At 37.0% G+C, this 15,462-nt stretch overlaps 2 protein-coding genes across 2 annotated transcripts; both read right to left on the bottom strand.

The window, feature by feature from the left end:
- Nucleotides 1–129: 129 nt before the first annotated feature.
- Nucleotides 130–6,878, bottom strand: LOC135629594 (ATP synthase subunit beta, mitochondrial). Its single transcript, XM_065137173.1, has 9 exons — nucleotides 6,368–6,878; nucleotides 5,646–5,721; nucleotides 5,429–5,517; nucleotides 5,209–5,326; nucleotides 5,028–5,131; nucleotides 4,770–4,928; nucleotides 4,453–4,677; nucleotides 4,047–4,358; nucleotides 130–592 (listed from the first exon to the last, which is right to left on the bottom strand). Exons 1-9 carry the CDS (start codon nucleotides 6,833–6,835, stop codon nucleotides 479–481), a joined length of 1,665 nt encoding a protein of 554 aa, XP_064993245.1. The 5' UTR covers nucleotides 6,836–6,878; the 3' UTR covers nucleotides 130–478.
- A 3,691-nt stretch (nucleotides 6,879–10,569) lies between these two features.
- On the bottom strand, nucleotides 10,570–13,948 carry LOC135629502 (small ribosomal subunit protein uS5y/uS5u/uS5v-like). The gene is made up of 2 exons (XM_065136952.1): nucleotides 13,211–13,948; nucleotides 10,570–10,931 (listed from the first exon to the last, which is right to left on the bottom strand). Exons 1-2 carry the CDS (start codon nucleotides 13,877–13,879, stop codon nucleotides 10,773–10,775), a joined length of 828 nt encoding a protein of 275 aa, XP_064993024.1. The 5' UTR covers nucleotides 13,880–13,948; the 3' UTR covers nucleotides 10,570–10,772.
- Between the last annotated feature and the right edge of the window lie 1,514 nt (nucleotides 13,949–15,462).

Raw genomic sequence — 15,462 nt, forward strand, 5'->3', positions numbered from 1 at the left:
TAACAGATACCAAAGTATTACTAGCTATAAGATCACTTCAATTATTGCACTAAATGTACTGAATGAAGCACAAAACAGATACTAGCATTCCATCGCCAAAAGGATTGAGGTCGAGTATGAGACAACAAATCAAACGAAAAAAAATTGTTTCAACCAAAGTTGGTAGGATACAGCCACTGGACACACATTACAAGAATTGATGAGAGATATGTCGAACACCAACATGCTTGGTGTTCATGTTTTAGATGCATGATCAAATTCTGCATCTTTTTTATTGGGCCAAATGTATCCCGGAAGGATCATGTGTGCTCTTCTCAAAATAACTATAAATCCCCAGCTCTATAAAGCATAAAGAATGAGTCGAAACCTAAAAATTGCAAATTTGTTGAGTGCAAGCAGCAGTCGCTGCTGCTACATCATTGATATTATTGAATATATAGGAAAAAAAAAAAGTCTGAGTATGCTGAAGAAACTCAGATCATGCTGCAGACTCCTTAGCAATCTTCTCGGCCTTTGCGATGACTTCCTCAATACCTCCAACCATGTAAAATGACTGCTCAGGCAGATCATCATATTTGCCATCCAAAACACCCTGCCAATCATAATATGGGAGCACAAGTCACCAACATATGCACAGGGTAAGAAGTTTCAGAAAAAATCAAATCCAATAGAATCCAGTAAATCAGGCAGTTCAACACATTCAGATGCTGAAGGTACAAGAATGTCATATTTTGTGACACAAATCACAAAAGCCAAAGGGCTTCATTACAGTACAATTGAAAATGCTTCTTATTTGTAGATGAAGTGACAATTGAATATAGGGTGAATTTAAAACACCAGACTTCCACCAATGTAGGTTAGGGAGAATCAATGTATGCAGCTTACATCTATATATGAAGAGACTTTTCATAGATCGAACTCTGATCATGCATGTCCTAAAGAAGTAACCTTACGTTGGACTAAAAACCACCTTTCATGAAGTAACAATCAAGTCTAGAACTAATCAATTAAATTCAGTGATATAACAATTCACAACAAGGAGGTGAAGCCTGCTGTGAATTGCCCGTACCTGCATTTTTAATTGATAGTAGGCACATATAATTCTCAAAAAGGGGAATAATATGAACCTACTATCAAGATACTCTCAAATTCAAGGAGAAGAACTGGCCTTCCACGGAAGAATAAGATAGAAGAAAGGTGATAATATTCTAACCTTTTTCTGGGAAAATAGCCTATTTATAAGACTACATGCCTTGCAGAATCTCATACATATAGGGTTTGATCAAATCTCCTGATTTGATCACAGTTATTTTCTTGTCCATAGAGCTCTATGAATTACATGATCAATATTCTAAAAATATATTAAGTAATCAACTATATATATATATATATATATATTCTCATCTGTTGATGTGATTGTTTGTCCTTCCCTTGAAATAGCATGACTAACCATTCAAAGGCTGACCTGCTATCCACATCTCATAAGAGGTCATCAAACTGGGTTGTTAGAGTGAAAAAGATTGCTAAACAAAAAGGAATAGCTGCTGCGTTTTGGTAGATTGCAAAGATTGTTGTAAACTGGATTTTTTTTTTTTTTTTGAGGTGTAACTCAATAGGCTGTTACTAGCCTCAAGAATGCCTTCAAAACCCTGATGATTGTCTATCATCTTGTCCAAGTGCGCATTGACTCTTTGAAGATATGCAAATTAACATTGAAGTTTTGCATGCATAACGTCCATTATTACTTCAGCTTGGCGAATTCCTGAGGATGAGCAGGGGACTCACCTCCCATTATGTCAGTGTTGGTAGAAACACCACAAGCCATATAGATTGTTGCATAGGACACCCTTAATTAGATACAACTAGATAACATTTGGTCCCTATAATGTCATTCTCCATTTCGGGTAAAAGACTTGACCGCCCAAAGAAGAGGAGGGTTAAAAAGAAATACCTTATTAAATAGAAGGATGACAAAATTTCGATACCTATCTCTAGGCTTAGTGCACTATTAATCTCATTGTCAATTATAGCACCAATAGTGAACTTCTAACCACACCAGACTTCTAAATTTCTAATCTACTCCAGAAAGCTCCATTAATTACATGAGTAATATGCTGAAAATTTAATAATTAATATAATCAAATTTCATCTGTTGTTGTGGTTGCTCCCCTTTCCTTAAAATACCATTGCAATCCTCACAAGCGGGCCCTAACTGCTCTTCACCCCGATGGAGAGGCTGTGAGCCTTGGAGAAGTTGCATGCACCTTAATGAGGTCACATTTTTCTCCATTCCACATCATACAGGGGCTGGTGGTCCCATCTCCATCTAAATAAACCCTATTTTGCTAGCCACAAGATTCTAGAATCCATATCTTTTTCTACTGGGGATCTTTCTTTCTTTAAGGGAAAATCCTTTTGTATGGAAAATAGAAAAAGAAGAAAAAAGCAAACATAGGATGCCCAGTGCACTATCTACAATCCTTTTAAGTGAAATGTGGCAAAAGAGACGAAAATCCACAGATACAAGCAGGACCATTAGACTTTTTTTTATCAGGCACATACATGATTACTTGTTGAAGCCAGATTCTATCTCTTTCCTTTTTTTAGCCAGATTATATCTTTAAAACCATCTGTAAGTATCCAATTTCTGACCTGATCAAAAACAACCTCAAAGAACATCAATCAAGGCCCCACATCAACTCTCAGTTCTCTTATCTGGCATGCGAAGCCCAAGACAGAGCCCGCTACCATCTACATACGAAAATAAGGCCAGTGACCGGTCAGCTATCTTCTGAGGTTAGTTGGACCAGGGTGGTTCAAATCAAGTCCATTCCACTCCGTAAAAAGCACTTAGGCAACACTACGTAACATATAGTCAGTCAATATATATATAAATATATATATATATATATATATATATATATATATATATATATATATTTATATGTATATTTATATTTATATTTATATTTATATTTATATTTATATATACATATATATATACATACATCTATATAGACATATATATATATATATATATCTATACATGTATATATTTGTATATATCCATATATGTATATATATATATATATATATATATATATATACACACACACATACATATATATATATATATATGTATATTCTTGTAGGGTTTCTTTATCTTACCAAACATCTAGATTACAGCACGTGCAATGCTCTAACTTAACCAACAAAAAGCAACAAACTAATGGCAAATTTTACAGAGTAAATTCTTTTTAAGAAATTATGCATAGGAACAGACCAACAAAGACCCTATAGAACCTGCAACTCTACAGATTCCATGTTTTCCCCTTCCAACATGCAATTTTCTGGACTTGAAAGCAGGGATCGCCGTTTCGCTCAGACTGATACAGAACAGGAGGCATGTACCAGTCCAAGCATTGATCGGTACGCAGACCCACCCCAATCCGATCCACCGCATAAGAGAAGTGGGAAACCCTAATTCCCACTTCTCACGCGAGTGCCGCAGCTCACGAGCACCGCCTCCACTTCCGCAGGGCTCGCGAGCATCACCTCTGATGCTGCAATCAACGCTTCTCAGGCAGGCGGCTACCGGACCAAGGAGCGATCACGACCTCACTGCACACCGCCACATCTTAGGTAAGTCTTTCTCCTCTTCCTCTTCTTCCTTCTTCCTCCTCCACCGCTTCCTCTTCTTCCCTTTTTCTTCCTCCTTCCTCCATCGGCTCTTCCTCTTCTCCCCTTTTTCTTCCTCTCTGAAACACCAGTACTTACAGGTGTAGCACGTGTCGATACACTGGTACAGACTGATATGTACCAGCCCGATGAATATCTAAGTCGGATCCAGTACCTGGTTTGGCAAACCCTGCTTGAAAGTATATGTTTGAAAAGAAATTTTCCTAATGTAGAAATCACTAGAATGTATCTATGCCTAAAAACTCTAAAATCATGGAATACTTTTAGCACAATACAAGCACAGTATGGAATTTACTTAAGTAAAGATAAAAATTTGTAGGCACTAGCCTTTTGAATAAGTTACTGACCTGAAAGCTGTTAACACTCTCTTTCAGTTCAACATATTTTCCAGGTGCACCTGTAAATACTTCAGCAACATGGAAAGGCTGGCTCAGAAACCGCTGGATTTTTCGAGCACGAGCAACTGTCAACTTGTCATCTTCACTAAGCTCATCCATTCCCAGAATTGCAATGATATCTTGCAAGTTCTTATAGTTTTGAAGAACCTTCTGAACACCACGAGCAGTATTATAGTGTTCTTCCCCTAACACATGCGGAGAAAGCATTCTGGATGTGGAATCAAGAGGATCAACAGCAGGATAGATGCCAAGCTCAGAAATCTACAAGTGAAGCAATGAAGAGGAAAGTAAATTAGGATAGTTACACAATTATCACAATGACAAATAATTTATAGATTACAACTGCAAATGAAACCTGTCGTGAAAGCACAGTTGTGGCATCCAGATGGGCAAAGGTTGTTGCTGGAGCTGGATCTGTCAAGTCATCAGCAGGCACATAGATAGCTTGCACTGAGGTAATAGATCCTTTCTTTGTTGTAGTAATACGTTCTTGCAGCCCTCCAAGATCAGTAGCAAGAGTTGGTTGGTAGCCAACAGCAGAAGGGATACGACCAAGCAAAGCAGACACTTCAGAGTTCGCCTAAGTTGTACATAATGTATGAGAATACCAAGTACAAATACAGAAGCAATGCTAAGGAAAATATTATACATGCAAGATTTCTGCAGACTAACTTGTGTGAAGCGGAAAATGTTGTCAATAAAGAGAAGAACATCTTGCCCCTCAGCATCTCGAAAGTGTTCAGCGACCGTCAACCCTGTCAAACCAACACGTGCACGAGCACCAGGGGGCTCATTCATTTGCCCATATACAAGAGCACACTTACTCTCAATCTGGCACACAAACCAAGTAAAAAAGCATAATTCTGTATAAGAAAGCATTAAAATAGCAAAATAACAGAAAAAACAATAAAAAGATTGTTCTATTTAGACCTGCTTGTCTCCCAGCTTAATAACACCACTCTCAATCATTTCCCTGTACAAATCATTTCCCTCACGAGTTCGTTCGCCAACACCAGCAAAGACAGAGAAACCACCTGATAAAGAAAGTGACAATTAAAGTTAACAATTGCTCATCAATATCAAAAATAAATGATTGGAAGTTAAGACAAACCATGAGCTTTTGCAACGTTGTTGATCAATTCCATGATAAGTACAGTTTTCCCCACACCAGCACCACCAAACAAACCAATCTTTCCACCCCTTTGATAAGGTGCCAGAAGATCCACAACCTATTAAAATATGAAAGTTGCAACAGGAAGAATACAACAATAGGTATATGATGAAAAAGGAAAATATGCTGGACCTTAAATGAGGAGAGCTAAAAATCACACCTTGATGCCCGTAACAAGAATCTGTTGTTCTGTTGCCTGTTCAACAAAAGCAGGTGCCTCACGATGGATTGGAAGGAAATGGTTTGTCTCTTTTCAGTGAAAAAAGGTGGCAAACAAGAAAAATAGGGAAACATGCACAATATCATAAGCTGAGTCCGATATGAAACTGACTCAAACAAAGTGTAGAAAACAAATAAAATAAACCCTGAAATCTTACTTATTTCACCCTTCTCGTCTATCGGTTCCCCAATAACATTCATAATGCGACCAAGGGTAGCCCTACCAACAGGTACCTGAACAAGTAACGAAGTCACATAATGTGTGTAAAATGACATATGTATTACTTCTGCCAGATAACCAGACATGAAAAATTAAGATAACAAGGTTATCATCTATATTATCTATTCCAAATTTCCAATATGCACTACACCACTGATTTAAAAACAGTATCAAGTCAAACAAGTCTACCAAATCATTATGTGTTCAGCAATGACAAAAGCGAGGTGGCAAAAGTTAAAAGTTAATAAGTGTAAAGAATCATACTTTCTAAAATGTGGCATTAACTTCAGCTGTAAATTGATGGAAAAGAGAGAGAGAACTTGTCCTGATCATTATCTGGATGCTATTGGTAAAATAGTCAAAACCAGTTGAAAACTTAAACTATCGATGAAGAATTTGAAATCCCACTAAAAAAGGTTATCATACAATCTAGCACGATCTTAATATTTAGATAAAACTACACAAAATCATATGCTAGCACACTCTGCTAATAATCTGTTTGACGAATCTCAAGACGGCACTACTCATACACATATGCATTCGTCCAATCTCCACTAAGATAGATACGTCAGTAATACTAAAGGTTTTAATTTGATGTCGATATCGAAGAAAGGGCAATTTGATTAGCAAAGGTGAGAGAGAAGAGGCTTAGGAGCTTACAGTGATGGGAGAGCCAGTGTTCAGAACCCTCTGCCCACGGACGAGCCCTTCGGTCCCATCCATGGCGATCGTCCTCACCATGTTCTCGCCCAGATGCTGAGCAACCTCGAGTACGAGACGGATCTGGTTGTCGAGCACCTCCAGGGCCGTCAGGATCGGCGGCAGCCCCTCGTCAAATCGGACATCGACGACGGCGCCGATCACCTGGCAGACCTTCCCGATCGCGCCGGCACCGGTGAACTCGTCCGTGATCTTTCCGCTGGGCCCGGCTGCCGCCTTGGGGGGAGGAGGCGGAGCCGGTGGAGACGGAGCCGCGGCGGCAGTGGCATAGCAGGTGGCGCGGTGAAGGAGGTACCCGGCGGGGGAGGGGCGATGGGGCGGGGAGGTGGATGGTGAGAGCCGGGCGAGCGTGGGTCGGCGAGCGGACGCGGAACGGAGGAGAGCGGCGAGGAGGCGGCGGGAGGCCATTGCCGCCGGATCAGACGAGATAAGGCAATTGCCGTCGACAACAACCGATAAGAGCGTGACTCATGGAAACGAAGGTCATCATCTACCTGTTAGTTCCTCAACCCCCCCCGAGTACCTTCCTAATGGGCCCACAAGTAAACTGTCGCAAGCAAAGCTTCTCGAATCACAAAGCAGGTAACAAAACAGAGTAAACTACATATTTACAAAGACGGCAGTCCCTCACGGTTTCAAGGAAAGCGCGCTGTCTTTTCTACCAGTACTAGATTATCCACCCACCGAGCTTGGGTTAGACTGTACGCGACATGGGACCCGGTATGGATCTTACTGTTCGTCCAAGACCTTGACAGGTGGGTTTCTTGGTAAGAGTCATTAGAGATGAGAAAACGTTTTTGGTGGAGAAAGGGTGACATGTTATAGTTGTTATCAAACCACATTCTAATAAATAAAATTTAAAAATATACAAAAGTTATAAAAATACATTTGTGAAATATCTTTTCATTATAAGATGATCTGAAAATTTTGATGACCAAAAAGATTAAAAAAATAAATTGTTCAATGTTGGACAACAAATAAATAGGATAGCAAAAGGATAAGAGAAGAAAAAGAGGATGATAGAGAAAGTGATTAGACAGAAATATAAGAGAGAGACACATGTTTAGAAAACTCTTGTATGCATATTATATCAATTTTGTCCCACTGATCAGATATATTAATTTAACTCATTTAGGCCCAATATTATATGTTTTTAGCATAAAATTAAAATCTTGGACTAATTGACTCATTTATCTTTATTGATATGAAATAGTGCAAAGAATTTTTTTTTCCTTATCTTATATTATAACTAAATGTCAATATGATGGGTCACTTTCCGTCCATTTTCTATCTTACCTTTTTGTGATTGGAGGAGAAATGATTTTTAGACTAAGGGATTATATATCTATCTTTAAGATGATTAACATTCATATCTATGAGATCCGACATAGTTTCAAGTCTTTCTATATGCTCCACCCACTCTTGTCCCTTAGTTCTTGTTAGGAGGCTACCAACTTGACTAAAATGGACCAAAAGAGTGAGAGATAATAACCATTTAATCTATGGGTTTATAAGAATTCCAATTCCATCATCTACTATAACGAAACAATTAAATACAGAAACTTCCATTTCTGTAATTACAAAGGATGGGATTTAACAGGACTGTTCATAAGAGTTGCATGAGTAACAGCACAAGTAATTAAATGAATATCACAAAGGAATATGAAAGATTGGGCATCAAAAATACCAAATTAGAGGAACCCAGAAATCCTTGGTTGAGACATATCAAAGAATAATTAGGCTAAAGAAGTTCTCTGAACCATCCTTGATTAAGAAATCCTGATCATGAAAGTACTACTAATCAATATGTTTCTTCTTATTGTCAGTTTAAAATAAAGGAAGTAAATGCTTCTAAAAGGAGGTTGCTATGGAAAAAATAATTGCAGCTACTCCAATCTCAGCTTGAGCCACAATTAGATTCTTGTGAAGCTCAGATAGTAAATAAAACATTGCAGTGACTATCACTGGAAGCATCATGGTGAGGAAGAAACTATGGAGAATTACTGGACAATAACATTGTGTACATAACATTTAAGTAAAAATGAAAATCCCTAACAATATTCATCCTTGATTGGATAAAAAAAAAGAAGGGAATCTTGGAAGCTACATAATTATTGTCCATTGATAGAGAAAAAGAAAAAGAAAGCAATAGAATTTTAAGTTTTACCTTTTACAATTACCGATCAATGGTGTTATTTCATTTACAACTCTGAAAGATATGGACCTTCAGAGGAATTCTCTTAATCAGTTCAAAGATGCAGACATCATACTTCTCTATATTAGAGCGACAAAAAAGGGGAAGAATGATGACGGATCAAGAAAGGAGGAAAGAAGGATGAGCGTCGGTGCTAATACAAATACAAAGCGATGCAAAGCAAAAGCCACGAATGTAGAGTAGAGTGATATCGTTCTACTTCTGCATTAGCAAAACCACCGTCCTTATCATCTTCCTTCTCTCTTTTTGTCTCACCTTCCATTAGCACTCTTCCTCTTCTTCCTCCTCCCCCCTCAAGAAATCGTAAAAGTCCCTCAACTCTACCTCCGAAACTCCACCCTGCTCATCTCTAATGACATCCTTGAGATTCACCATCATCAAGTCATCACAATTGCCATGGCCCCTGCCCGCGCCTCAATTGTCAATGTTCCGATCCACATTTACAAAGTTGACCACCACTTCATTCTTATCGACCATCACCACAACAACCACCCACAACTCTTAACAGTGTCCTCGTCCGTCACTACTATAATAGTTGATCAAGGAGTTTTAATTATGACATAACAAAAGAAAACATAATTAGAAAGTTAAAATTATATTTTTATCTATAATTTTTTATGTCATTCATTCATATATTATTATGTGTTGTATTTTTCATCAGTAAAATTGATTGATAAATATGATTAAATATTTTTATTTTTATAATTATATAAATTTTTTTTTTAACGTCTAGTGATGTTAAAAAAAAAGTCTAATTTCCGCTCAGACAATAAATTTTACGAAAAGAGATGATAGACGGACCGCGTGCGTTATATCATCAAGGCATGATGACGTTTCACTAAATTGATGGATGATGAGTTATAGTTCCAGCCTCTTCATCACCTTCCTCATCTGCCACTCTCTCTTCCTCCTCGTCATCTTTGGCTTTCTTCGTTGTCCCTTTCCCCTCCATCAACAAATTTGATTCCTTCCTTCCCTTGGCTTCCTTAATTACCCTCTTCCCCATTCCCCCTGCAAAATGATCTTGGCTCTTTATCTGGGGTGATCCTTTATTGCCTTGGATTTCTCTAAACACTAACACTCGTAAATGGTTGTTAGTATACTCATCTATAGAATTATATTCAAAATATATAAATTTTAAATAAAAATATCTCTATATTCATATAAAATATAAAAATTTGATTCCTCTTTGGATATTGTTGCCCCTTTATTGTGAAAGTATGGGGTAAATTATCATGTTAATAGAAAAAAACTTTTGACTTATTATTTTGATGTTCTCTGAAGTAAAATTGATAATTTTATGTTATTAAACTTATAAATGAAAATCATTGTATTTTCAAACCCATGCATATCCACCATGTTCTAAAAAATGGACATTGCTACCTACCTATAATGAATTTTTATGGTAAAATAGATTATGTTTTCAGAAAACACATTGAGAATGTTTCAGTTTTGGAAATAAATATCTCTAGATTCACTCACAAAGGAATACAATTTCATCTGTCAAGTTTAATCAGAACTATAAATGCAAGGATATGATATGTGCAATTTTGCCTTGTAATAAAAAGGGCGTCACCAGATCCCTGGACCAGTATTCTGCAGCAATCGAAAACATAATAATGACAATTATTATCACTGTAGTAAAACACTAGCTGGTGATTTAAGAACCCTAAATCATATTAAGAAGTCAAGTTTATTAGTATATTATATAGATTTCTTGAGGCAATAGATGAAAAGTCTCTACTACAGCAAAACATGGTTCATTGGAGCATCCTTGTTCTATGAGCCTCTGTTACACTGGATTTAGTCACATATTGATCTAAATATGAAAGAAGTTCACATGGTGATTAAGATTTTCTTTCTATTCTCTTGATTAGTACAAGAATTAAATACCATATGAACTAGTTTAAGCTCACATCAAAAAAGATGGAAAGAACAAGCCCTCTACTGTGATATAATGTGCAAGAAAGGAGTAATGTATCACAAAAGAGTAATGCAACATAAAATTGTCACACTAAAACGAAACAAACTAAAATCCAAAAGAGGGTTCATCAGACAGTAAACAGAGTCAACTCAGGCCCTACTTCAACATGATGACCAGTAGAGGAAGCAAATGCTAGGAGAAAGATCTTAAGCTTCAACCACCTCAGTGTTCTCAAGAAGTATAGCCTTTGTGGGTTTTGCAAGCAGGTCTGTGTACTCTTGGAAGGGAGATTTGCTGAAACGAGTCTCCATCCAGAAGTCAGGTGTCAGGAAACCGTAGGTCTTCATAAGACAATCAAAGGTAGCCTGCAAAAAGCAACGAATAAAATTTCCTATGTGATAAATACAATGGGGAAAGGTACAAACATTTGCAGCTATTCTACATACGTTCATGTCATATATAATACACGTTTTGATCCTCAAACAACTGTTGCAGATATCAGCTATGCTACCAAATGCAAGTCTTAAATATGAAATCTTTTGAACCAACCATCATCTTCACACTGCAAGTATTTAAAAAGGGCAAGTCCGCAATTGTTCGATCATATTGTATCCAATCCATCCGACTCCCATGAGCTGATTGGTCTATTACAGTGACTAATATTCCTAAGAGATCAGTTGGCATATAAGTTGGCAAGAGAAGATCCCAATAAAGTAAAAAAACTTAAGCTGGGAATCCATCCGACTCCCATGAGCTGATTGGTCTATTACAGTGACTAATATTCCTAAGAGATCAGTTGGCATATAAGTAGGCAAGAGAAGATCCCAATAAAGTAAAAAAAACTTAAGCTGGGAAGGTCCAAACCTCTGTCATGTGCCACGGTTTTCTAAGTCAACGACAATGTATTTAGGGTCTAATATAGTGGTTTGAAATTAAACAGGGCTCTTGTAATTGAACACCACATGTGATAGATGTGCACGTCTTCAAATCATATTTTGAGGAGGAAACAGCTGTCTAGACCAAGTGTTTTGAGAAGAAAATGAGTCTAGATCAAGTGTTTTGAGGGCAGAACTTGCATAAGAGTATTTAGGATAAAACTGCATCTAGATGAAGTATTTTCTGGAAGAAATTTTGCCCACTGCTTCTGACCACATGCCTCTCCTGACGCTATACTGTAAGATCTCTCTCTCTCTCTCTCTCTCTCTCCCCTTGCAACTAACCGATGCAAGCAGGAGCTTTCATATAAGGTAATCTGCAAATCCCACTTTGATATATAATTTCCAAACATACAGGATCCGTGAACCTGTTGTTTATACTCTACTGCAGAATTTTTTTTTTCTTATGGGAGAAAAGAAACAATGTATCAGCCCTAAAACAACCTTCTTTTATGCAGATTGAAAAGTATATTTATAGCTGACTAAAATATGTCTTACTACAGGACCAGGCTGTGTCACTCGCAACAAATCTAATAAAGCACTTGATAGAAAGTAAGGTAGTCACTATGTGATCTAGCCACAAGATATCCAACTTAACAATGTTAGATTATAAAACAAATTTCAACACTTTAGTATTTTCTACAATACAAAAAGGCCCAAAATAATTTAAACAAAATATAAGAAGGATGAACAAAGTAGAAAATATAGGAACAAAAAGGAAGAATGAAATTCTCATTAGAATCATCAACTACAAAATTTGTATTTCTAATGGCTTTTGATGACAACAATTTTTCAGTAAAACATAAGAACTACAGACCTACAATAAAAGCAACAACTTAAAATTCAAAAAAACCTATAGCTTCCATATTTTCCCACCCTAATTTTTAATCCTATAATTCTCCCTACACGCTTCTTATACCTTTCCTTTGACAACAACAGTATTTCACTCCTTATTCAGCAGATACTTTCACATGAGTTCAACTATGTAAAGAGAAGAGCAGCAACAAGCAAAAAAGTAGATATAAAGTAAAATAAGTTAATTAATAACCAACAAAACCTACATACTTCAAATCTCTATTCCATTTACAAGTTAAAAAAGTTCCACTATAACAATTGAAAACAGGTTGAGATTCTCAAATGTTTTCCAACAGTAGTTACATAGTAACATTTTTATTGTTCATTATGTTGTAAAAACAAAAAACCCAATTAGATATGACATTGAGATATATAATAACAGTAGCACTACAGATTTATGCCAAGCTTTATATGCCTCATCGAACTGAACTAGACGACAATGATGGCAAACATCATACTATAGCAAAGAAAGAAAACAGAAAACTCATTCATCAATATCATGCAATATCTAGTCCAATTCTCCAGTTCATTTTGGACACAAACACCTATTTGCAATAGTACACACAGGTCGAAGGACCACCTATGCATAGCTAAATCCAAATCAACATGATTTATATATGGATTTATAATGAAGAAAATGTAAAGTTTTTATGTATGTGCAGATCCAGGCTAATAACAATTATAAACTACGTGTATATACAGATCCAAGATAACTCGAGATCTTATACCGATCAAGTGCATAACCAATATAAATGAAATATATAATTCTTCCTAAATGCGACTAAGAATCAACCGCCTTAACCACAATCCCTCGCATGAAAGAAAACAACTGATGGAGCACAATACACACTGACCTTCACAAAGTTCCCGAGAGTCTTGGTCGAACCACGAGACGAAGTGAACACGTCCTCGATCCCAGCAAACTGGAGCACCTTCTTCGGGACACGAGCAGCCACGATCCCCGCCCCCCTCGGCGCGGGCACCATTCGGACGGTGACCGACCCGCACTTCCCGGTGACCTTACAGGGCACAGTGTGCGGCTTCCCGATCTTGTTCCCCCAGTAGCCTCTCCTGACGGGGATCACCGACAGCTTGGCCAAAATGATGGAGCCGCGGATAGCGGTGGCTACCTCCTTAGCGCACTTCACGCCGAGGCCGACGTGGCCGTCGGTGTCGCCGACGACGACGAAGGCCTTGAATCGGGTGCGCTGGCCAGCGCGGGTCTGCTTCTGGACCGGCATGATCTTCATGACCTCATCCTTGAGGCGGCCCCCGAGGAGGGTATCGATGATCTGGTGCTCCTTCACAGGTAGGGAGTGGAGGTAGATCTGCTCGAGGCTAGTAATCTTGCCCTCCTTCACGAGGCGGCCGAGCTTGGTGACGGGCACCCACTTCTCCTCCTCATCACGCCGGCCGCCACCGCGCCTTCCGCGCCCACGGTCTCCCCGACCCCGGCCGCGGCCGAACCCGCGGCCAAACCCGCGCCCGAAGCCGCCACGATCGCCACCGCCGCGCTCAGCCATGCTTGCCAGTACGGATGGTATGAAGGTTTCAAGGACTTCGCCGCGCAGAGAGCGTGTGAAGGCTGTGGATAAGAAAGAAGCGGCGTTTATAGTGGAAGCCGCAAGCGAACATTAGGGTTTCGAAGGGTTTGATTGCCGCTGGTTGGTTCGGTTCGGTCCGGTTCATCCACGGTTTTTTTGCCAATATGGACACTGGCCCGGTTCGGTTGTGGTTCGGAAGTGCTCACATTTTCGAAATTGTATAAGAACGTCACTTTTGCTTAATATCTAAAATAAACTCAGACAATCATCCATTCTTTTCTCTCCTTTTCCGATTCATATGCTGAATCGATCTAATTATAATATTTATAATAATATCAAAAATATTATAATTCGGTACAAAATATTATAGCATAATATTTTAATATAAATCTTATATAAATATTATAAATATATATTTTAAATAATATGAGGAAAATATTATAGTATAGTATTTTTTTACTGTGTTATAGTATTTTCTTGATTCGATCAGTCAATAGAGAAAAAAGAAAAAAAGAGGTATGTGGTTTCGAATATTTTATATATTTAAAAATCCTATTAAAAAATTGAAAATAGATAATTAAAAAGAATATTTTTAAAAATTAATCCAACTATATATATATAATAAAATAAAAAAATTAAAATATATTTAAAAAAGGTAAGGATTATGGTTATATTTTGAAATACATTTACATTTTCAATGTGCAATTAAGGAAAGGAATTTGACTAAATGTTTATGGTATGCTTTGAGTGCTTGATAGATTATAGATATAAATTATATTTAAATATGTGATTATTAAAATTATATTTCAAATGTTCATTAAATATTTTATGATAAAATTTACCCTTTTGATTTTTTAAATATTTATTTAAGGTTCAGATATATAAGACGAGAGAGAAGGCCAAGAAAGAGACTAGGAGAACAAATTGCTTAGATAAAGGAAGTGTGATGAACTCCTCTGGTATAGGAGGGGATTTTAGGGTTTTTTTTTGTTAAGTTGGTATTTTTTTAAATTAAAATTGGTTTATTTTCATCTAAATCGATTAACGAAGAGTATCATCTAAACTGGAATCATTTATAGCCTTCAAAACTAAATTATTGATGAACTGATTTTGATTAAATCAATTCGATTCATATTTAATTTAAATTTTCAATTCGATTTGAACATCCATAGTTATATAAACAGGTATTAGAAAAAAAAAATGACAATGCCCCAATCAGTCTTATGTGGATCGGGTTTATGTGAATAACAGGGATAATAAACTATCAAGGTGTATACGGAGCTTTCTAAAGTTACATAAAATGCTAAAATATCAAGTAAGAGTGTAAGTGTTTTTGATTTAATCTATGTGACGCTCAAGGTAATAGATGAAAATAGTAAAATATATATAATCTCAATTAATAATTTTTAACAGTTTTAATAAAAATGTTCGAGGGTTAAATAATATATCTTCGGAACTAACATTGACAATTTTATTAAATTAGATTTAAATAATATTTTATTATTTAATCATATTAAGTATAAGTTACTAAAGGTTTTTATCTTATATATTTTTACACCGTA

This window comes from Musa acuminata, chromosome BXJ3-1 (genome assembly GCF_036884655.1).
Source record: "Musa acuminata AAA Group cultivar baxijiao chromosome BXJ3-1, Cavendish_Baxijiao_AAA, whole genome shotgun sequence".
NCBI lineage: Eukaryota > Viridiplantae > Streptophyta > Magnoliopsida > Zingiberales > Musaceae > Musa > Musa acuminata.

Bases quoted from the DNA above. Each gene is read 5' to 3' on its own strand.
- LOC135629502 (XM_065136952.1), bottom strand. From the start codon at position 13,879: ATGGCTGAGCGCGGCGGTGGCGATCGTGGCGGCTTCGGGCGCGGGTTT. The intron at 10,932-13,210 runs GTCAGTGTGTAT...TGCTTTTTGCAG, and splicing joins CTCTCGGGAACTTTGTGAAG to GCTACCTTTGATTGTCTTAT.
- LOC135629594 (XM_065137173.1), bottom strand. From the start codon at position 6,835: ATGGCCTCCCGCCGCCTCCTCGCCGCTCTCCTCCGTTCCGCGTCCGCT. The intron at 5,132-5,208 runs GTTTGTCTTAAC...TTTCTTTATCAG, and splicing joins CAACGTTGCAAAAGCTCATG to GTGGTTTCTCTGTCTTTGCT. The intron at 4,359-4,452 runs GTTTCATTTGCA...CTTCACTTGTAG, and splicing joins CAACTGTGCTTTCACGACAG to ATTTCTGAGCTTGGCATCTA.